This window comes from Pituophis catenifer, unplaced genomic scaffold (assembly GCF_029215685.1).
Source record: "Pituophis catenifer annectens isolate HBS135680 unplaced genomic scaffold, rPitCat1.0.hap2 SCAF_1, whole genome shotgun sequence".
NCBI lineage: Eukaryota > Metazoa > Chordata > Lepidosauria > Squamata > Colubridae > Pituophis > Pituophis catenifer.
In genome coordinates this window covers 334,111,995-334,135,343 of record NW_027256881.1, presented here as the reverse complement: position 1 = coordinate 334,135,343, position 23,349 = coordinate 334,111,995, and the positions used below count along the sequence as shown (strand labels likewise).

The 23,349-nt window shown below is 42.2% G+C and overlaps 1 protein-coding gene across 2 annotated transcripts; it reads left to right on the top strand.

Moving 5' to 3' along the window:
• Positions 1 to 345: 345 nt before the first annotated feature.
• On the top strand, positions 346 to 12,237 carry DOHH (deoxyhypusine hydroxylase). Of its 2 annotated transcripts, none has more exons than XM_070931788.1 (5): positions 346 to 379; positions 2,828 to 3,160; positions 4,346 to 4,422; positions 7,057 to 7,294; positions 10,146 to 12,237. In XM_070931788.1, the coding sequence occupies exons 2-5, from the start codon at positions 2,884 to 2,886 to the stop codon at positions 10,460 to 10,462; spliced, it is 909 nt and encodes a 302-aa protein (XP_070787889.1). In that variant the 5' UTR covers positions 346 to 379; positions 2,828 to 2,883; the 3' UTR covers positions 10,463 to 12,237. The 2 variants fall into 2 exon arrangements, with proteins under 2 accessions (XP_070787889.1, XP_070787888.1); XM_070931787.1 differs by having other exon boundaries at positions 375 to 438.
• Positions 12,238 to 23,349: the final 11,112 nt, after the last annotated feature.

Below are 23,349 nucleotides of genomic sequence, written 5' to 3'. Positions count from 1 at the left end.
TGAGTTTGTAAAACTATAGATCTATCGTCCTTCGAATCAGCCTATGAGCTGGCAGAGGAGTCATCTTTTTTTTTTCTGGTCCCAATGCGCATGGCGCTTTATTTGCTCCACTCACATCGGAGTCGTTGACTTCGGGGGGGGGGTTAAGAAAAAATAATAATATTGTGTTTCATTTGAAGCAGCTGCTTCTGAAAAAAATCATTCTATCCTCTTTTCCTCCACTATATTTAACAAGAACGAGAGTATACACAGCCCGGAGGAAAGGAACAGATTTTCTTCGCGTCCCCTCTTCCTTTTTGCCTTTTGGTTCCGTCCGCCCCTTAGCCCGTCCTCGAAGGTGAGTGCGCATGCGCTGCTGAAGAACGCGTGTGAGGGTCGGGTGAGTAGGGTAGACCTCGCGGTTCCGTGTTGCTATGGAAACAGAACGGGAGGGGGCAGGTGAGCTTCGTGCCCTGAGGGACTAATGGAAGAGCCGAATATTACTTGTTCTGGAATCTTCTTTCTACAGTTTATCCAACTTCAACTTTCTCAGTTTTCCCCTTCCTCTTTGCCCAATTTTACACGGCGTTTGGTTGACCAGGCCATCTGTCGCAATTCTTTTCTGTAGCTTACTCTTATTTGTTTTCAGTTTACATTCATTTAATTGGATTTTTACTACATCCGGCTCTTATCCCAAAGGTGCTTTTTTCAAGAGGCGACTGGACTTTCTGGTTTTTCTTTGAAGACATTTTGCTTCCCATCCAAGAAGCTTCTTCAGCTCTGACTGGATGGTGGGGAAATGGAAGGATTTATATTCCTTGCAGACAGCTGGTAATCTGCATCCTTTAGAGCAGGGCTCTCCAAACTTGGCAACTTAAAGACTTGTGGACTTCAACTCCCAGAATTCCTCAGCCAGCTTTGCTGGCTGAGGAATTCTGGGAATTGAAGTCCACAAGTCTTTAAGTTGCCAAGTTTGGAGAGCCCTGCTTTAGAGGGTAGATGAAGCACTTGGAGGTTTATCTGTGTCCTCAGGGTCACCTGAGTGGTGCTCCTGGTTCCTGTAGTCTGCAATCCCCCCCCCCCCATGGAAATCCATTCCTACTCCCACACCATTCAAAGGGGTGTTCATCCAAAATTGTATAGCTAAAAGTCTGTAGAGATTCTCAGTCGTTCAGGTCACGGTTGTCCCAAAAGTGCTTTTTCAGAAGAAGCTTCTGCAAGGAATATAAATCCTTCCATTCCCCACTATCCTGTCAGAGCTGAAGAAGCGTCTTGGATGGGAGGCAAAATGTCTTCAAAGAAAAACAAGAAAGTCCAATTGCCACCTGAAAAAGCACCTTTGGGACAACCATGACTTGGATGACTGAGAATCTCTACAGATATCCGGCTCTTATATTTACTTGTTTCATCTGGCCTACTCAGTTCTCCCATTCATATACCACATTGGCCACAAACACACTCTTTTACATAACAGCTTTTGTTTTTCTTCCGGCATTCATTCCTTGGAATGGTCCACATACAATCTAACAACTTTTCTGTCGACATTCACGTGTCTTAAAATGTCTAAATCCATTTTCCCATCTTTGGTAAATATTCTACCAAGGTATACAAATTGATCTGTTTCTTCTTGTTTTTCAGTCTCTATTTCTGACATTGTTCACTCCATTTTTCTCAAATATAATCATTTTGGCAATTTTTTTTTTTTTTAAATTTGATTTATATGCCGCCCTTCTCCGGAGACTCAGGGCGGCTTACAGTGCATTATGCAATAGCCTTCATACTTTTGTATATTTATACAAAGTCAGCTTATTGCCCCCATAAACTGGGTCCTCAATTTACCCACCTTAGATAGGATGGAAGGCTGAGTCGACCTTGAGCCTGGTGAGAATTGAACTCGCAGTAATTGCAGGCAGCTGGATGTTAAATGTTGCCTTAGGAGGCATTAGCCTCCTATGCCACTCAGGCTCCAGTATTACAGTAATGTTCCAATGTATGCTTTTTATTGCATTACACAGTCCAACTGTCAGTTTTGGAAGCCATATTAGGCCAGAAGCTCCAATGCTGCCACCTTCTCATGTGTGGGAAAGTAGGAGAGGAGGTTAGTAGACATAATAGCATTCTTCCTGTCGGTCAAGGTCAGGGCGATCCCACATCTGGAGAAGGAGTGGTCAGGGGGCTGGATCGGGATGGAACGGACGTTGATTGGAGCATGTGACCGATTGGGTGGAAAAGGGGATGGTTTTGGGAGCTTTGACTTACTGAAGGAAAACCCGGGCTTTTCAGATTCGGGTTTTCCCCAGATGTGCCAATTTGCCTATTTTAGTAAAGAGGACTTTGGAAAATGCTTGCTTCCGCGTCTTTACTTGGAGTGGGGGGTTTTCTGGAACGCTGACACCAACATTGGCAGAAAATTTTTGTGGCAGTTCTCAGCTACAACATGGCATTACTGAGAAGCCAGAGGGCAAATTTCTTAGTGGCAAGAGAAAAGATTAAGCAGCCTGTATGAATTTGCATGTAATATCTGTATTTTTAATTTTGAAAAGAGAATTACTGGGAGAAGCTAAGAAAGATTGACAGATGGCATGAGGAAAATGGGTTTGTGCATGCATTTTTCTATATTTAAGATCTGTGTACAATTACTGCTCCAGATTGATCATATACATATGCACATTGTCCTGATTTGTAGTGGATTTCTTATGCTGCTATTTTGTTTTATTGAGCAGTATATGAATTTATAAAATGGCAATGCTGTTCTTTTCCATTCTAAAAAAACACACAAGGTCCGATTTGCTTCCAAGATGACATTTGCTTAGACATTTTCATTTTTATTATTTTTTTGTCTGTTTAGGTCCTCCAGATTTTTAAAGTCAACACCCCTGGATCTTCAGACCAGCAAAGCAGTAAATGATGGTGAAAGAGAAAGAAGTTGAATTGATTGGCCAGATTCTGGTGAACCCCAAACAATCCTTGAAGGCACGCTTCCGCGCACTTTTCACCTTACGTAATTTGGGGGGTCCAGCTGCCATTGAGTGGATCAGTCGAGCCTTTGAAGATGACTCGGCTCTCCTGAAGCATGAGCTGGCGTACTGCCTTGGCCAGATGCAGGATGAGAGGGCCATCCCAGTCCTCATTGATGTGCTCCAGAACACATGTCAGGAACCCATGGTGCGCCATGAAGCAGGTGAGAAGCGGGGAACTGTTTGCTGTCAAGTTGAAGATGGTTAGGGGACTTGATATTCAGGATGGCACCTGGTTAGGAAAGCTGGTCTACATGAAGCCAATGAAGGAAATCCTCTGCAGGTTTGGGTTTCTTCTCATCATTCGGTCCCAAAGACTGGATCACTTCAGAACAGATGTAACTAACAAAAAAAAAAAGCCTTATAAAAGCAATTGTTTGTCAAGAACGGTATCAACTTAAATGACACATTTTAGACAGTCCTAAGACCCCCCTAACAAACTATGATTTTGAATCTTAAGTTACTGTCACTGGCTTACTTTTTGTCCTTGTCCCTGATGATGATTGCAGTTTTCAAAGAGGAAAATAGTTAAGATCATCAGCAGCAGTGTTTCTCAACCTTGGCAACTTTTAAGATGTGTGTTGAGAAACACTGCCCTAGAGCAGGGGTCTCCAGTCATGGCAATTTTAAGACCTGTGGGCCCAATGCTGGCTGAGGAAATCTTGGAGCTGAAGTCCACAAGTCTTAAAATTGCCAAGTTGGAAACCCCTGCCCTAGAGCATTGATGTTTGCTCCCTTTCATGGAGACCTGCTGTTAGCTAAGGTCAATTTTAAGGGGCCTGCAGTTAGAACCACCTGAAGGGAGCATCCAATCCTCTCAAATGGAACATGGCATGTCCCAATGTTACCCAGTTTTCTATGGGAACTCAAAATACAACCATTTAAATAGTTGCTACATTGCCTTAAGATCAAAATCCTTTTAAATACCTGTTGTTTTAACTAGTATTTTAGTGTTGATGGGGAAGATTTTAAATACAATATTTTAGTTTTATATATCTCTCTTCTTAGGAAAAAAGGCACACAATAATTCCTGTTGGCTAATATGGGTAAATGCTTTTTCCGCACATCTGCATTGTGTTCCTTTCCTTCAGTAGTTGAAATAAATTTGTTTCAATGACCAGTCTTGGTGGATTGTATCTGTACATTATGCTGTCCTTGGTTTGAATATCTATAATTATTCTGATTATATTTTGTGGTTTTTTTTTAATTTAGCAACCTTTGGCTACCAGTTGATTGAAGGATTCAAGAGAGTTATTGCTGTTGTTATCTTTGTATTGATTGTACATGTCAAAGAATTCTTGCATCACTGACCTGTGTTCATTCTCCTACTTTTTTCTTTTTTTCCATAGGTGAAGCTTTGGGTGCCATTGGAAATCCAAAAGTACTTGATATATTGAAACAATATTCTGAAGATCCTGTTGTTGAGGTAAATATGGGAATGAGGAAAATCAATAGTTCCTATAGTTCAGGCCTGGGTGCAGCACAGAGACGGCATTGGTCGCGCTGGTGGATGATCTCTGGAGGGCCTGGGACAAGGGATACTCCTCTGTCTTGGTCCTATTGGATCTCTCGGCGGCCTTCAATACCATTGACCATGGTATCTTGCTGCGACGCCTCGAGGGGTTGGGGGTGGGGGGCACTGTTCTACAGTGGTTCTCCTCCTACCTCTCGGGACATTCGCAGGCGGTGTTGGCGGGGGGCAGAGGTCGGCTCCGAGACCCCTCACTTGTGGGGTGCCCCAGGGGTCGGTCCTCTCTCCTCTTCTGTTCAACATCTATATGAAGCCGCTGGGGGAGATCATCCGTGGTTTCGAGGTGAGGTATCATCAATATGCTGATGATAGTCAGCTTTTTATATCCACCCCGAACCAGCCCAGTGATGCCCTCGACGTGATGTCCCGGTGCCTGGATGCAGTGCGGACCTGGATGGGGAGAAACAGGCTTCGGCTTAACCCTGCCAAGACTAAGTGGCTGTGGGTACCGGCATCTCGGCTCGAACAAGATATTCCATCTTTGGTTATAGGGGGTGAGGTGTTGCCCCCTGTAGATAGGGCGCGCAACCTGGGCATCCTCCTGGATTCACGCTTAAATCTGGAAGATCATGTAATGACCATGACCAGGGGGGCATTTGCCCAGGTTCGCCTGGTGCGCCTGTTACACCCCTACTTGGACCGGGATGCCCTACGCACAGTCATTCATGCGCTGGTCATCTCCCGTATTGACTACTGCAATGCTGTCTACATGGGGCTGCCCTTGAAGATCACTCGGAGGCTTCAGCTGGTGCAGAATGCGGCCGCGCGAGTTGTGGTGGGAGTGTCCCGACACTCCCACGTTACACCTCTCCTGCGTGACTTGCATTGGTTGCCGGTTGTCCTCCGGGTGAGATTCAAGGTGCTGGTGATTATCTATAAAGCCCTACATGGCTTAGGCCTGGGATATTTGGCGGACCATCTGCAGCCAGCAACAGCTGTGCGTTCCCACAGGGAGGGCCTACTCAGGGTGCCGTCGGCCAGACAGTGTCGGCTATCTACCCCTAGGGAGAGAGCTTTCTCTGTGGGCGCACCCACCCTTTGGAATCAACTCCCTCTGGAGCTCAGGGTGGCCCCCCACCTTTGCTCTTTCCGCCGTGGCCTGAAAACGTGGCTATTGCACCTGGCCGCCTTGGACTGATGGGGGTTTTAATAGAATTTTAACTGGTTTTTATTGAATTTTTGTGAATTTTAACCTGGATTTTTGTTTTAATGGTTTGTTTGTTTTGTTTCAATTGTTGTGAGCCGCCCTGAGTCCATTGGAGATAGGGCGGCATACAAGTTCCATTAATAAATGAATTAATAAAAGAGTCCCTGTACATTTTACTCCATTAGTCGTTGCTGACTATAAGGGGCAGTGTTCATCTCCATTTCAAGGGCCATTGAGCCAGCGCTGTTCAAAGATATTTCCGTAGTCATGTAGCCAGCATGACATCACAGGGTGCTATTACTTTCCCACCGAACTGATACCTATTTATCTACTTGCATTTGCATACTTTACATTTGTTAGGTTGGCAGAAGCTAGGGCGAGGACAATTGCTCAGCCCGTTGTACAAACTCTCGAGTCTTGAACTTGGGCTGTTGGCTTTCCAGCCAACAAACCCAATATCTTTAACCGCTGAGCCATTGCGTCACCCCAATAACTCCTTCAAAATTGCTGAATTGAAAAATGGGATACATGGTTCCAAAATAGAATAATAAAACATTTTGAAACAATTGTTTTTAATTTATTATGTTGGTGTTGACTCATAATAACCACCTTGTCCAGGATTGTCTGTGGAGATTATCAGTCATCCAAGTCATGGTTGTCCCAAAAGTGTTTCTTTTTAAGAGGCAACTGGACTTTTTGGTTTTTCTTTCAAGATGTTTTGCTTCTCATCCAAGAAGCTGGAGTTGGAGCTGAAGAAACTTCTTGGATGAGAAATTAAATTTCTTCAAAGAAAAACCAGAAACTCCAGTTGCCTCTTGAAAAAGCACCTTTGGATCATCTCCAGGATTATGTGTCCTTCAGATTTTCAACCTGGTCCTTCAGATTTTGCAACCTATCCATCACTGGAACTTGAGTCCATCCACCTTGCTGCTGGTTGTCCTCTTTTTCTTCCACATTTCCCAGAAATATAGACATCTCAAAGGACCCGAGTCTTCATAATTTGAATCTGAATATTTGAGCCTTGAGTGAGAACTCTGGATTTATTTGTTTCTATGATCCTCCCTTTTCCCTGCCTTTGGCTATTCATGGTATTCTTAAACCTGTTAGAAGAATGAGAAAGAATGCCTTTTAAAAAACATAAATTATTTTGGAATATCCTCCTGTTTAATTTTAGATCTATTATTTATTAATACTTTTTAATCCTACATTTAGGGGAAAGTTGTAAAGCCATTACCTCCCACTGGAGATCTTTTTCATTAATTTGAAAGTATTGACCACCAGCTTGCAACGCTACCATTACCACCCTAGCCCTTGTCTTTCCATGAAGACTTCTGAACCCTGGCAAAAACTATCTTCGCATGTCCATTTGCTCTCCTGTGTAGGTAGCGGAGACATGTCAGCTGGCTGTGAAGAGGCTGGAATGGTTTCAGGAGCACAAGGCAAACTCTGCCGTCAACCCTTACTCCTCTGTGGATCCAGCACCTCCTGCTGAGGAGAAGGATGTGGGGAAACTGAGGCTCACCCTGCTGGATGAGTCACGATCACTCTTTGAGCGCTATCAAGCTATGTTTGCGTTACGGAACATTGGAGGAGAAGCTGCTGTTCTGGCACTTGCTGATGGTAAGCAGCTGACTTTCTAAGCCTGGCTCAAGAATCTGAGGCAGAATATTTTCCCGAGCTGTGATTTTCTTTGAAGGGGTGGAGCATAGAATCCATTTTCCGGAATGCATCATGAATGAATCAAATGCTGAATACACCCACTTACACTTGGCCATTTCTGAAATTGTTACTTTAGTTGGAGATTCATTATGTATCTAATGCGCTGCTCTTAGGGCAGTGCATCCCAAACCTGGGTAAATTACCTAAAATTGGGTAAAAGTGACTTTTTCTTTGGGTGATGACACATGAACCAACTACCCAATCACAACAGGAATATTTAAATTTCTTTAAAGTGGTGGTTCTCAACCTTTTCTTCACCATAGACCCCCTTTAAGTATCTTTTGTGGCCATAGACCATGGCCACACACTACCAAAACTTAATTCAAGATTTAAATCATAACATTTTGTCAAACTGTCGTGGACCCCGTGTGATAACATTGTGGCCCCCAGGGGCCTGCGGATCACAGGTTGAGAACCATTTCCTTTAAAAAGTGTTTTTAAATGTGTTGGGTAAAAAGGACTGTCTGGTAAGTGGTTTTGGCTAAAGAAGGAAAAGTTTAAAAACCACTTTCTTGGGGCATTTCTTCACTAGTGCTTAAGATCAACTTCTAGATTCAATGACGCAATATAGTATCAAAATAACAGTATTGAGAATGGCCTTTGTATCTTTCCAAGGATGGCTGAGTGATGTTAGGAAAACACTTTAAATCGTAAGAGGGGAAATGGCCTAAGGCAGGGTCCCCAATCTGTGGGCTGCAGCCCACTAGTGGGCTGTGAGGGGTTTGCAACTGGGCTGTGGAAACGGTTGGCGAGTGCACATGCACATCCTCACTTGAATGAGCAGCTGGCGCATGTGTGCACGCTCCTATTGTATGTGTGGCAGGCGCACAAGCACGCTGCAGTGGAAATGGAGCTGTACAGCCAGCCGCTTGCGCGAACCATCACCCACCCACCCCCTGACCGCAAAGCTGGAAACGGTGGAGAACTGAGGCTGTGCTAACAGCAGGCAACCCATTTTTATTCTCTTCCCGTCACCCACTTTATTTGAAATATAAATAATGAATGAGAAATTCATGCTACTAAAAATTTGTTATAGTTTGATGTATAGTGGTAATGTAATTTGCAAATTATGACAAGTTTCAGGAATTTTTGCAGCTAAATACAGCCTCCCTTAAAGCACATTTGCTGTGCAGACTGATACTTGTCTGCTCAAATGAATTTTTCTTTTTAACTTTTTGTGGCAGGGTACAACTTCTGTAGAAGCTCTGTTTGTTCTATGTAACAAATACCTTAGGCAGCCTGGTGATCTTTCCTGTTGTTATCTGGAGTAAGACCTCAATAGGTCCTAATTCCAAGTAAACACACAGAGGCTTAGCTATTTGGAAGTGTACATCTTGTTCTTTATTTGGAATCTCACTTCCGTCCAATAGCCTCAAAAATCCATCTTGACCCTATCTCCAGTCCATGGGGGTATTCCCACTCAGCAGACTTGGCTCCCTCCAACCCTTTCCGGTTCTTGGAAAAAGACTATGATTCAGTGACTGAACCTGGTCAAACTCCAAGCCTTCCGCAGTACACCGTTCATGGCTCAGACATGGGTCTTCAAGTTCAGTGTGATTGGCCCATCACCCTTCTACGGAAGAGTTAGGAAATAGCTAAAGAGAGTTGTATGTGTAGGAGTTACCTCCTCCTCAGATATATATTTATTCCTGTGTGACCTTTGGAATTAAAAACCAACAGTGTACCATCGTTAGTTGGCAGAGCATGTTTAGATTTAGTGGGTCCTGGGTTCAGTCTTTGGTATCTCCACTGAAGAGGATCCAACCCCAGGTATTGAAATGGAAGCTGTGGGGATCTTTCTTCTGCCCAGTTAGAGAGGTGGATTTGATTTCTGAGGGAGGAAGCACCTCCTCCTTCAAGGAAAGAACATTTCCCAATTTCCCAAATCACTGGTTTTATGCACCCAGGGGCCTGCCTCAAAATAAACACTTGAACACTTTTCTTTTCCTGTATCCCTGAGTCGCTGCTATCAGAACAGCCAATCCTGAGATACCGATGCTGGAATGCAGGAGGGAGCTAAGAGGCAGCTCAGCATTGGGTCCTTGGTTTGCCGAAAGAGGCCCAGAAGGGATCATGCCTAAAACTTTCACAGTATATACCTGATACAGGTAGTCCTTGACTTACAACCACAATGGAGTCTAAAATATCTGTTGCTAAGTGATACAGTTGTTCAGTTTTGCCCCATTTTATGACCTTTCTTCCCACAGTTGTTAAGCGAATCACTGCCGTTGTTAAGTTAGTAACACGATTGTGAAGTGAATCTGGCTTCCCCATTGACTTTGCTTGTCACAAAAAGAGATCACGTGACCCCGGGAAACTGTAACCGTCATAAATATGATCCAGTTGCCAAGCAACTGATGAACAAATTTTGATCATGTGACCCTGGGGATGCTGCAACGGGCCTCCATGTGGAAAACGGTCATAAATTGCTTTTTCCAGTGCCGTTGCAACTTCAAGCAGTCACTCAACGAAAGGCTGCAAATAATTAAAATAACATTAAAAATAATAAAGCAATAAAGAAACTTCTCTCAGCAATTAAGCCTTCTTGGTTCCTTGGACCTGACTTTAATCTTGCCAGGCTCAAGCACAGGCTGCATAACCATCAAATGGCCCTCCGTGCTGATCTGCCTCTTAGCTCCCTTGGAAACAGCCCCTCCCTCCTGCATTCCAATGTCAGATTCCACCACACTTAACACTACCAAGCAGGTTCTCTTCTCGCCTCTTAGTCCAGGTGACTTCTCTCTTTCCCCAGGCCTCCAGTGTGGCAGTGCCCTCTTCCGCCATGAGATTGCCTATGTGCTGGGCCAGATGCAGCAGGAAGCCAGCATTCCACAGCTGACGGCGTCCTTGGAGAACGTGGCAGAGAATCCCATGGTGCGCCATGAGTGCGCCGAGGCTTTGGGCTCCATTGCTAAGGAGTCCTGCCTGACCACCCTGGAGGCGTTTGCCAAGGATGAAGAGCAGGTAGTCCGGGAGAGCTGTGAGGTGGCGCTGGACATGTACAATTATGAGAACAGCACTGACTTCCAGTATGCTGACAGTCTGAGCAAGCTGAAGGCCTTCAGCTGAAGAAGCGGGACTTCTCTCAATTGGCCGCCCACACTTTTATTGGCCATTTCAATGTCCTTTGTTGTCTGTGGTTTCCATAAGAGTGCTGGAAGGAGACCATGTGGACGAAACCTTCATGTCTCCGTCATTAATTTATTTTTTTCTTTTGCTCTACTTGGTGGAAGGGGGAAACCACAACTGTTATTAAGGACTTTGAATTATGTTGATAATGGAAATGCTTTGCAGGAAAAAAAACACCCTTTTCTGATGAAAACTAGTTGCCATTTTTATTAGCTCCCCTTAAAAGAGCTCTTCCTCACCATATGAGCTTACAACTTGTAAAGCACCAAGACAGATGAAGCCCACTTCTGTCTCAGGTGAATCATAGAATCATAGGGTTGGAAACGACATTGGAGGTCTTCTAGTCCAACCCCCTGTCCTTAATCCATGCTGGACAAATGGTTGTCAAATCTTTTCTTGAAAACCACCAGCGATGGAGCACCAACAACAGGCAAGCTGTTCCATTGACTAATTGTTCCACCAGGAACTTTCTCCTTAGGTCCACTGAATAGTTCTGGTGATCCAGTGATTGCGGAAATAAACAGGTAGAAACAACCAGGGAGAGATTGTCCCTCAAGTAACATAGTCCCAAACTATGAAGGGCTTTAAAGCTGACAACCAGCACCTTGAATTACACCCAGAAACACATTGGAGACTAATGCAGCTCATCAAGGGTGGTGTTACATGTGCCAAACAAGCATCACCCTTTACTATCTCTACTGCTTTGTTCTGCACCAGCTGAAGCTTCCAAATGCTCTTCAAGGGTAGCCCCATGTAGAGTGCATTGCAGTAATGCTTACTGGATTTATCCCTATCACAAAGAATAAGACACTAGGTTAGAAATCGAACTTTCAAATTTAGAATAAGGCTTTTCTGTTCCACTGCAAAAGATAAAATATTTTCTCCTGAGATCTACTTGGGTGTTGGGCAAAACTTCAGGGAATTAAGATGCATGCCTGAACTATTTTTCTTAAACTCAGTTCCTGCGGGGATGGAAATTCCATTTACAAGCTGGGAATGGGTTTTCCTGCATCGGATTTATTTCTTCAGACATTAATTTGGAGCCGTTCGTTAATTTATCATGGGCTTTGAATTTATTTTTACTAAGCAAAGATAAAAATCCTATGTTCTTTAAATGGGCTAATTCCACACACACACACACAGAGGCACCTAATTCTTGAGCTGAATTTCACTGGTTTTACTGGTTTTACTGCTTAATTTGACACTCAGACTGCCTAACCTTTGGCAACGTGCATTTTGCTGCATATAGTCAAGATTGGATTGGCAGAAGAAACCCAGTGCTTTCAGTTAAACTAATGGGAACACAGTGGATTTCATCTGTTAGCCGGGCATGGAAAATATGGCCTTTAGCTCCCTGACATGTGAGCTGATAAAACACTTCAAAGAAGGAGATAAGCTAAATGACTTTCCCACTAGCCTTGAGTGGGACAGATGGACTAGAGAAGATTTGGGGAATTTGGAAGGGTGATTTTGCTCCTTGAATATATATTTTTTTCTTTTAGAGTAGTTTTGTATTTATTGTTTTAAATTTGGAAAGCCATCCACAGTTGTTTTGTAGCCTATAATTTAGTTGATAAATGCATCAAACTCCTCTGTTTGCTTACTGTGCAGATATGCAGGGATTTATGGACCACTTGTAGCAAAGTGAGATGCAACTCAATGCCATCACAGCCAGATAATTTTGAAGTAAGGGAAGAGCACAGGGGGGAAAATAAAATAAGACAAAACAATGTGTCTAAATGTCTGTGTGTGCGTGAGAGAGAGACAGAAATTGAAGACGGCTGCTTCAACCATATGATCAAAGCCATCATCTTGACTTTTAATGCCCCTGCCACAACCCAATTCCCATATTGGTGGTGCCCTGAACAGTCTGAACTTGTGCTACTGAGATTGGGTGACAAAACTGCTGATTTTTTAAAACTTCATGATTGTCCCTGTATCTGTGTATTGAGGGACTAGGTTTATATATCCCACCCACATCTACTACTTTTATGAATAACTCAAGGCATGAAACACACATAATGCTTCTTCCTCCTATTTTCCCCACAGCAACAACAACAACTCTGTGTGGTTGGTTGGGCTGAGAGAGAGAGAGAGAGAAACTGGCCCAATTGTCACCTCCTAAGGCAGGACTAGAACTTACAGTCTCTTGGATTCTAGCTTGGTGCTTTAACCATTACACTAAACCGGCTCTGTTTATATTTTCACAGAAAAGTGTGGCAAAATTAAGACCCTAAATGCACAAAAAAACCTCATTCTTTTCCAATCTAATGATGTCAGTGTGTCACTGACTACGCCTACCCCTGCCTACATGCAAGTAATTAATTAACTGCACTCTTTGATCTGTCCTTGGATTTACGTAAGGCTCCTGACTGCTGCATTTTGTTTTTCTAACAGGCGAGAAAGATAGGAAATTGGATTTGCTTCCCCATCAGCAGGAGGGTATCTGACGAAAGAAACTAAAAATAGAATTATGGACAGTTCTAAAGCTAATTGCTGTTTTTGTTTGGGACTGAGAAGGTGGGGCTGGAACAGATTGAGAGGTCTAAGGGGTGGAGCTTGAGAGATAAAGGGGAAGTTGGAATGAAACACTGGAAGTTTGAGGGGTGGGGTCTAAAATGTTGGGCAGGAGCCAAAATAAGAGTAGTTTAGGACAGTTTCCCAAGCAAGATTAATGGGAATTCTGGGTGTTGAAGCCCACACATCTTAAAGTTGCCTGGGGTTAAACAACATGGTTTAGGATATACTGTAATCTGGCCCATGTTGCTTGAAATAGCATAAATGCTCAACTGTTGGGATTTTAAAGAACCAAGAACTGCCAAGCTCATTCGGTCTGTCTTTTGACCCCATTAGCTTAGTTTCTCCATTATATTAGAAACGTCCTTCCTTGTCTCTTCTAGAGTTGAAAACATCACAGGTCAAATACAACTGTAGCAAATTCACTTGTCAATCACTGCATTCTCTCTGGTTGATCCTCTGGGGAAAAAGGATGCCAAATGAAGGAAAAATGAAGGACTTTTCTCCTGTTCATCTTCTGCATTCATTGGATTTCCCTGCTATCTTTCAGAATTTCAGAACTACAAGCATTTCATGCAAATTATAATTTTGTCACATTTTCCTGCAGCTACCAGATTTCACTGAAACGAGGAACTGGGTTTTTGCATTCTTTTGTTTCTTTCACTGTGAATGTCTTGTTTTTCAAGTTCAGTTTTATAAGAGAATTTTTTTTTCCAATTCTCTTTGTTCTCCAGGTTCTTTTAAATGTAAAAAGAACCTAATATAGCTAAAATATGCATGGCCACTCATCTTAAAACCAAAACTCTGGACAGTTTATAACTGGTTTAACATTTCTTTTATTTATTTATTTCTTTATTTATTTTAATTGGGTTATAAGATAAAATAAGATACAAAATACAAAAGTAAATAGGAAAATGGTGGGGAAAGCTTTCTTGGCAAGGTTTTTCAGAAGTGCTTTGCTATTGCTTCCTTCCTTGGGCTGAGAGAAAGTGATTGGCCCAAGATCACACAGTTGCTTTGATCCTAAGGTGGGACTAGAACTCACCGTCTCCCAGGTTCTAGTCTGATGCTTTAACCACTCCATCAAACTAGCTTTCAGTTTGCCATTGCTCAGATAAAACCATCTGCAATGGGCAACCTTGCTAGCTGGGGAATTCTGGGAATTGAAATCCATACATCTTAAAGTGACTGAGACTGAGAAACACTGGTTTAGGATATGGTTTAGGTAATCTGCCTCATGCTGCTTGGAATAGCATAAATATGTTGGATTTTAAAGAACTACACCAAACTGGTTCTCAGTTTGCCAAAACTGAGGGATTAAGGGACTGGAGGCTAAAACATGAAGAACGATTGCAGGAACTGTCTTGTTTAATGAAAAGAAGGACTAGGGGTGACATGATAGCAGTGTTCCAATATCTCAGGGGCTACCACAAAGAAGAGGGAGTCAAGCTGTTCTCCAAAGCACCTGAGGATAGGACAAGAGGCAATGGGTGGAAACTAATCAAGGAGAGAAGCAACCTACAACTAAGGAGAAATTTCCTGACAGAACAATTAATCAACTTGCCTCCAGAGGTTGTAAATGCTAAGAATCCTAAGAAGGAGGTTGGACTAGAAGACCTCCAAGGTCCCTTCCAACTCTGTTATTCTATTCTAAAACCAAAAACCAGTTCCAATGGATGACCCTACTTCTGGATCATCAAGGCATCATATTGGATGGATGGATGGATGGATGGATGGATGGATGGAACAGCAAACAGAGCAGACAGATATGTGGTATTTTCCTTCTCTTTCCAAGATAATACACACGTTCTGAAAACTGGTTCTATTGCCTCTTTACTTCCTTCCTAGAAAGCTGCTTGCTTTGGATTATCCTGCCTAGGAGAATAAGGCTGTGCATACAAACTCAGGGTTCTTTTAGATGGAGCCCATGTCCTGTGTGTCTCCCTCCCATCTCATTTCAACAATGTTCCCAGAGGATTTTTTTCAATTTCATGATTCCCCAGCCCCAGTATTTTTTCAATGTCCTTTTTCAATGTCCTCTGTAGTCTGTCATGTGGGAAAATATGGAGCGATGGTTGTGCAGCATTTTCCATAGGTTATGCTAGCAGCCATATACATGAAACACACCACATGTGAATAGATACAGGAAAGCAAAATTTGATTAATTGCTTGTTACGTTTTAAAGGCAGATTCTTTCTTAGTCCTCTCAGGCTACAATTTGGAATTGTTAAACTCTACACACTCATACACACACACACACTCCAGCATGACAGGGTTTGGTCCTGTCCAGATTTTGGGTGCCCATGGAAAGGCTACTAGCCTGCACACCATTAAGAAAAGAAATTTCAGCTTCTTTCCCTCTAATAAAATAATATTCTTCTTTGATTTATCCTTTGACATGCTTCTATAAGTTCTAAGAATTTTGTTATTACTCCTCTTGATATTAATGAATTGCCCTCTACATATACTCAAGGAAGATGTGATTTCGTTTTGCATGGAAAGCCTTACTACCCTGTCCCTTCCTCCCTCCCGTCCTTCCTTCCTTTACAATATTTTTTTCCCTTGATGGCTCAATCAGCATATTTTTATTTCTTACATCCCCATTGATTGTCCTTCCTTCCTTCCTTCCTTCCTTCCTTCCTTCCTTCCTTCCTTCCTCCCTTCCTCACTTTCTCCCAACAAAAAAATTATCCTGGATGGCTCAATTAGCATATTTTTTATCTCTGACACTCCTGTTGTTTGTCCCTCCTCTCTTTCTCTCCACCCTCCTCCCTCCCTTCCTTTACAATAAAAATTATTCTTGATGGCTCAATCAGGATTTTTTTTTATCTCTAACGCCCTCCATTGTCTGTCCCTCCCCTCCCTCCTTCCCTCCCTCCCTCTCAATAAAAAATTACCCTTGATGGCTCAATCAGCATATTTTTTTATCTCTGACACCCCCCGTTGCTTTTTCTCATTTGGCCCCTGATGATTCAGCCACTCCGGTTGTTCTGCTGTGTCCCCAGGGTGTCGCACGCCTTTCCATTGATCTAACTGGTTATACATTTTCCTCATATCAAAGCAGAGCAGCTTGGTATCACTTTCATAAAGCGTTAATGAGGAATCATTATCAAGTGCCCTCCGGTTCCAAGTCCATACTCCAGGTTGCAAGAAAAATAATCCATCCCTTCCTTCTAAAATAGTAGCAACAAAGGTGCCCAGGCAAAGAACACATCGTGACACAAGGCTTCCAGGCTGAAAAAAAACCCGAGAATGAACTTGTTTTTCTACTTGGCGGTGTTTGTAGGAATTGTCTTCGCTCCCTGTTCTCATGGCCAAGGTATGGAACAGCATTAGGTGGGAAAATCTGAGGGCCGTGCTGGGAAGGATTTTGGGGGCAGCTATGTAAGGCCCCATTTGTGTTGGGAACCTTGTATAATATTTATATTAATTTATATACAGATCTTAGAAGCCACTTCAATCAGCTAACTCTGAGTGGCATGCAGTTCCTCAAAAATGTAATTTTGGATTAAAGAGAGAAATCCAGTCAAATTTTAAAAGAGATCATCTATTTAATTGCAGTTATCAAACCGGGAATTCCATCCAATTCAAGGAAAACCAATTCATCAGCTAAGGGGATAGTAATAATAGCCCCTCACAGCTTCCTGAAATGACCAGATATTATTGTGTGTGGTTGTCTAATAGAGCTGTTGTTTTAGAGTGATTTTTAAAATTAAAACAGGAAAAAGTACAACTCAAGCTATTATATTAGATTCAAAACTGGCCTTAAGTATTTTTTTAAAAAAAATCTAAATGACTCCTTAGAGCTTATAAAGTTGACAGTTTTTACACAGCTGGAAATTCTTGAAAAATCAGAAGGGATTTGATTGTTTTCATAGAATGTCGAATCAGTTGACATTCCAATAGAAAAGTTGAACTGCAAAAAATGGCAATATTACAGGAATTCAAAAGATAACTTTCATCCAGTAGATTTTTTGAAATTATTAAATTAAACATTACATTATTAAATATAGTAATTATGTGCAACAAAAGATGAAACGATTGTCTACGATCCCAATCTGAGTTACTAGATAATTTAATTAGTTTGATTTTATACTCACGATATGTAAATAAAATTAAATAAAAATTAATTTAAAAAGAACAGGATCCTTCAAACAGGATACGGTTCTTATATCACATTTTAAAGTGACATGACTTTGTAGCTTAAATTGTCAGCTGTTTGACCCATTTCCACACTTTGTGAATATATCTTTAAGTGCTACATTTAAAATGATTAAACCATTTTAATCGTTTAATCAGGGAAAATTGACCATAGCCAGAAAGAAATGCAATTTGATTATCAATTACAGCCTTTGGAGACAGCTGGTGTTAAGCTTTCCAACTTTTGAAGAGATCTCTGACCTTGTGGTGATCATTACCCTGTTTTCCCTAAAACCTCCCCTGAGAATAAGCCTAATTGGGCTTTTGAGCACATACGGTAAAATAAGCCCCCCCGCCCCCGAAAATAAGCTCTCCCTGAAAATATTTAACCACATGTGCAGCCAGTCCCATTTCCTCTGGTTAGGGTTTGGGAGAAAGAGCTGGAAATTAGGTAAGGCGGCAAGGGGAGCCCCGTCTTGCTCCACGCACCCCAAAATAATAAGACCTCCACAAAAATAAGGCCAAGTATTTATTTTGGGGTTCAAAAAAATATAAGACAGGGTCTTATTTTCGGGGAAACACGGTAGATTACAAGAAAAAGAGAAGACTGTGGTCAAAAGGAGTACACAATTATTTCTTGTGCGCCATTTGTGTTAGCCCTTTGAAGTAGTCCAGGCAAGAAGTACAACAAGGAATTTTAACTTACTAGAATATTAGAATACAACTATGAAGGTGATGGGAAGTTTAGAAATAGGAAATATAAATAAATTAATACTAAAAGATACTAACTCTATCTTTTTCTCCAAATTATTTTTATTCAAAAAGTTAAAACAAACTCCAAAACAAAACAAAAAAGAATGTTTCCAAAAACAAAACCCAATTGGATAGACATTAAAAAAAAATAATGTCCATTAAAAAATGAAAAACAAAGACAAAGACATATATTATTCCCCCTAGCCTAGGTGAATACTGATAAATATGTTACAACGGTGGGAAAAATATCCATCTGGTTCAGTTCCAAGCTGGGAGAAAGACCCTGGAAACATGGAGGCTGATTGGAAAGATGGTTTAATGATGAAGCAGAACCAAATAGGTTGTGGGAAGTTCACCACATGGAATTGAGAGGGGGGGGGTTTATACCTTCTCTTGGGCTTTGCACTTGAGTTTCCTGTTTCTATGCAAGAACATGTATTCTATTGGCTGTTGTCAGACTCCCATGGGGCCATGTTGGGGTTATGAAGGGGTCATAGCTGACTCTATAGGCAAAGTATAAATCCTAGGTGTTTGTCTGAGCTAGATTTGGTTGAAGTTTGGACTGCTCTGAGGGTGATGCAATAATTCCTATTGTGGCTTAATGGTTTTGTCCTATGTTGGATCTTGAGTGATGGCTGCTTCAAATCCTACCATGCTGCCTTTGTTTCAAAATACCCTGTCTTGGATGGATTATCAAATCGGCATTTCTAAAAGCTGGCCCCAGTATCTGCTGGAGCTATTAAGGAAAGTGGAAGTTGCTTTCTGCCTCTAAAAAAACATGTTTTTTTCATTTCTCCCTTTGGGAAATATAATAATCTGCCTTTTTTAATATTCCTCAAAATATTTCATTCTTCTGGGGGGTGGGGGGGAGCTTCCCACACAACAATAATTGCTTCTTCCCCTTGCAGACCAGGCTCAGAATATTTAATCTTCTATGTTCTAAGCAAGCCGGGCTGGTTTAACATATTTTTAAATATTTTAATTGGTTTGTCTTTTTAAACTGGGCCAAATTAATATATATTCTTTTAATTGTTTTTAATGTTTGTATTGTATGTTTTTATCTGGCTGTACACCGCCCTGAGTCCCTCGGGAGAAGGTGCGGTATATAAATTTGAAATAAAATAAAATAAATAAATAAATATGTCTGTTTGCAACCAATTTGACCTGAAACATCTAACTTTGTTAAACTTTGTTGTTGGTTTACCTGTTAAGTATTTTTATATGTATAGTAAATAGATGTATCAGGTCAAATTAACTCTGTTTTTATTGCAGGGTTATGTTAACAGAATCTTGCAAGACTGAAAGTATTTTCCCCTCCTTTCCTGTTACTCTCCAGAAAACCAGGGAAGGATCCTTCTTGAAATGCCTCTCAGATCCCCCTCCTTCAGTGGGCTGAGGTATCTCTCCATGCAGGATGCCCAGTGTGTAGCTTTTCTTCCTGTCTCCCAAGGCCATTCTCCCATGCCATTACAATTTGTGGCTGTTTCTGGAATTTGGGCCATGGTCACTCATGCTCTTGTTAGCAATCAAATCAGATTGGTGCAGCCATATAACCTGTTTGATAAGAAAGGGACAATGGGCCCAAAGAAATCAAGGCACACAGATAATAGAAAGAATGTGTCCCAACTGGATTCCTTATAAAAAAAACCCATCTTTTAAATTAACTCCAGTTGAACAATGCCCTCTGGAACAGCAAAGAGAAACACCCCTAAGATCAGATTGGCCTTGATGGTCTTTTGTGAAGCACTGAAGACCTGGAGGCAATGCATACCATCCCAATTCCATGCAAGCTGCCTTTAAGATGTTACACTTCAATAGAATAACAGAATAACAGAGTTGGAAGGAACCTTGGAGGTCTTTTAGTCCAACCCCCTGCTTAGGCAGGAAACCCTACACCATTTCAAACACATGGTTATCCAACATCTTCTTAAAAACTTCCAGTGTTGGAGCATTCACAACTTCTGCAGGGAGGTTGTTCCACTGATTAATTGTTCTAACTGTCAGGTAATTTCCCCTTAGTTCTAGATTGCTTCTCTCCATCCTTTGCTTCTTGTTCTGCTTTCAGGTGTTTTGGAGAATAGTTTGACTCCCTCTTCTTTGTGGCAGCCCCTGAGATATTGGAAGACTGCTATCATGTCTCCCCTAGTCCTTCTTTTCATTAAACTAGACATACCCAGTTCCTGCAACCGTTCTTCATATGTTTTAGCCTCCAGTCCCCTAGTCATCTTTGTTGCTCTTCTCTGCACTCTTTCTAGAGTTTCCACATCTTTTTTTTACATCGTGGCAACCAAAACTGGACACAGTATTCCAAGTGTGGCCTTACCAAGGCATTATAAACCAAGGCATTATAAAGTGGTGTTAACACTTCACGTGATCTTGATTCTATCCCTCTGTTTATGAAACCCAGTGCTTCTTGTTATTGTGTCCTATTAATGTATTTATTTATTAGATGTTTATCCCCGCCTTTATGATTTTATAAGTAACTCAAGATTGCGAACATATCTAATATTGCTTCCTCCTCCTATTTTCCTCACAACAACTCTGTGAGGTGGATTGGGCTGAGAGAGAGTGATTGTCCCAAGGTCACCCAGACAGCTTTCTTGTCTAAGATGGAACTTGAATTCACAAACTCTTGGTGATTGGCTTGATGCCTTAATCACTAGACCAAACTGGCTCTATTTCCTGCAAATAGGAGAACATAACATATCAGATTGGAGGTAATCAACCACTGAGTTTCTGAGGTCCACTTTTAATGTTCCAGAAGAGTTCAGGGAACACGAGAGGTGGGTGGGTATGATGCAAACAGCAAAGCTGGAATTCAGCTGCCACGAATTCAGTAGTGAATTCTTTAACATTTATTCTAAGGTGAACATCTTTATTTTCATGTGCATTTTGCCTCAAGGTGGCACAAAACTGCCAACCAATTTTTAACCCGTCTTGATCAGCAAAGCTTTCAGGATGCCACAATGGGCTCAGGAGTCATATCTGCCCCAAGACGACGACGACGACGACTACGACTACTACTACTACTACTACTACTACTATTATTATTATTATTATTATTATTATTATTATTATTATTATTATTATTATTATTATTATTATTATTTCTATACCGCCTTTTTCCCATAGAACTCAAGGCGGTGTACAGTCAAGAAAAATATAGATACACAAACATCATAAAATTGCTAATTAAAATTATTATTATAACATAGTTTGGCCCAATTAAATAGAACCTAAAATTAGATAATATTTTTAAAATATTCACATGTTCATATGTTTAGCCCTGCCTGTTGGAACATCAGGGTTTTGAGGGCACGGCGGAAAGCACGGAGATCAGGGATATTTCGTATCTCAGGGGGCAGTTCATTCCAAAGGGTTGGAGCCCTCACAGAGAAGGCCCTCCCCTTGGGAGTCGCCAGTCGGCATAATTTGACTGACGGTACCCTGAGTAGTCCCTCCCTGTGAGAACGAACTGGTCGGTGGGAGGCTATTGGTGGCAAAAGACGGTCTCATAGGTAAAAATACTATAAACCAGGATCTATCAGTAAAAATACTATGATAGTAAAAATACTATCAAACTCAAGGTCTGTGGGCCAGATCCAGCCCGTGGGGTGCTTAGAACTGGCCCGTGGGGTTGCCCTGGAAACAGCAAAGGACCAGCCCATGGTGCCTCTACCAGTGAAAACAGAGCTCGGGAGGACCATGTGTGTTTTCGGAGGCAGAGAATTGCATAAGACCACCGTGGCCAAAAATGGAGCCCGGGTGGGCTGCATGCAGCCTCCCTGAGTTCTGTATTTGCTGGCAGAGGGCTGCACAAGCTCATCGCAACCGAAAATAGAGCCCGGGCAGGCCGATGCAGCCAAAAATGGAGCCTCAACGAGCGATGTCGAGCTGGCGATGCCCCCCCCGGCCATGCCCATCCCAGCCATGCCCCACGCCACCCCTGAGGTCAAACACAACCCTGATGTGGCCATCAATTTGATGTTTGATACTCCTGCTATAAACAGTCCAGTGAAAAATACTAATATTTGTTGAAAACTCAGCAGGCAGAAATTGGAGCTGGGAACTTCCAGGAGTCCTCCATAATGAGCTTTCTCATTCTGTGTGGTATCTGCGAATTTGAAATCTTATTTTTTTCTCAAATCAGATTTATCAGTTGCATTATCTTAATTTGAGAAAGATCAGCAGAATCAGCAAAGCGATTGGCAATTCAGTCTGTGCTATAGTATCTTCTCCTGTTCGAAGTGAGACATGCTCTCTCTACATGAACCATGGTGGTTAATCTGTTATGTTGCAGCATCCAGCACTAAGCTCTTGGTCAAATTTAGGTCTACCGCAACTGGGCTGCAAATCTCCAGGGAGCCATTAGATGGCAGCCATAGGATACAAACCCTCTTTGTTGCCATCTACTGATCATACATATCTTTGCAGGCTGGATTTTGCACCCCACAAAAGGGGGTGTGATGCAGTGGTGAAATCCATTTTTTTTTACTACCGGTTCTGTGGGCTTGGCTTGATGGGCGTGGTGTGTCTTGATGGACGTCGCAGGGAAGAATACTGCAAAATCTCCATTCCCACCCAACTCCAGGGGAAGGATACTGCAAAATCTCCATTCCCACCCCACTCCAGGGGAAGGATACTGTAAAATCCCCATTCCCTCCCCACTCCTGGGGGAAGGATATTGCAAAACTTCCATTCCCACCCCACTCTGGGGCCAGCCAGAGGTGGTATTTGCCAGTTCTCCGAACTACTCAAAATTTCCGCTACCGGTTCTCCAGAACCTGCTGGATTTCACCCCTGGTGTGATGGAATAATCAGACTGTAATTCAAATCTTTATTGTATCCACTCCGGCAGGCCTTGTGAAAGAAACAACCAATGGCTCCACTGCTTTGCAACCCTGGCTGGTGGGATTAACCGCTGTTACGGTCTTCTTGTTTGTGATGTTCGTGGCAAACCTCATCAATCGGCTATTTTTCTTCCAAAAGTATGTCTCTTCTAGACCTCTTTCTTTAGGTTTTAAGGTCTCATTTAACACAGAACTGGAAGAACCATTGATTGACTGATTATGTGCCTTCAAATTAGCATCAGCTCTTAGCAAACGCATTGATAGACAGAAAGATCTGTTCCCCAACTAGGTCCTTCAGAACTTATAATGTTGTGCCCATCAACACTGTAACTGAGCTGAATCCATCCACCCTCCACACATGGAGAAGGGTGTGTGCAGGGGTGGGTTCTAATTTTTTTTTGCTACCAGTTCTGTGGGCGTGGCTTATTTTGTGGGTGTGGCTTGATGGTCATGTGACAATTCTTTAGGATTTAGCAGAGGTACTGGTCTACCAGGCTTTTAATTGCTTGCAGAGCTGTACCGATCTACCCATTCATTTTTGCAGGCACTGATCTACTCATGTATTTT

What these genes read in the sequence shown, in the direction of transcription:
- DOHH (XM_070931788.1), top strand. Translation starts at nt 2,884, where the DNA reads ATGATGGTGAAAGAGAAAGAAGTTGAATTGATTGGCCAGATTCTGGTG. An exon ending in CTGAAGATCCTGTTGTTGAG is followed by an intron (nt 4,423 to 7,056) that starts GTAAATATGGGA and finishes TCTCCTGTGTAG; the next exon opens with GTAGCGGAGACATGTCAGCT. An exon ending in TGTTCTGGCACTTGCTGATG is followed by an intron (nt 7,295 to 10,145) that starts GTAAGCAGCTGA and finishes CTCTTTCCCCAG; the next exon opens with GCCTCCAGTGTGGCAGTGCC.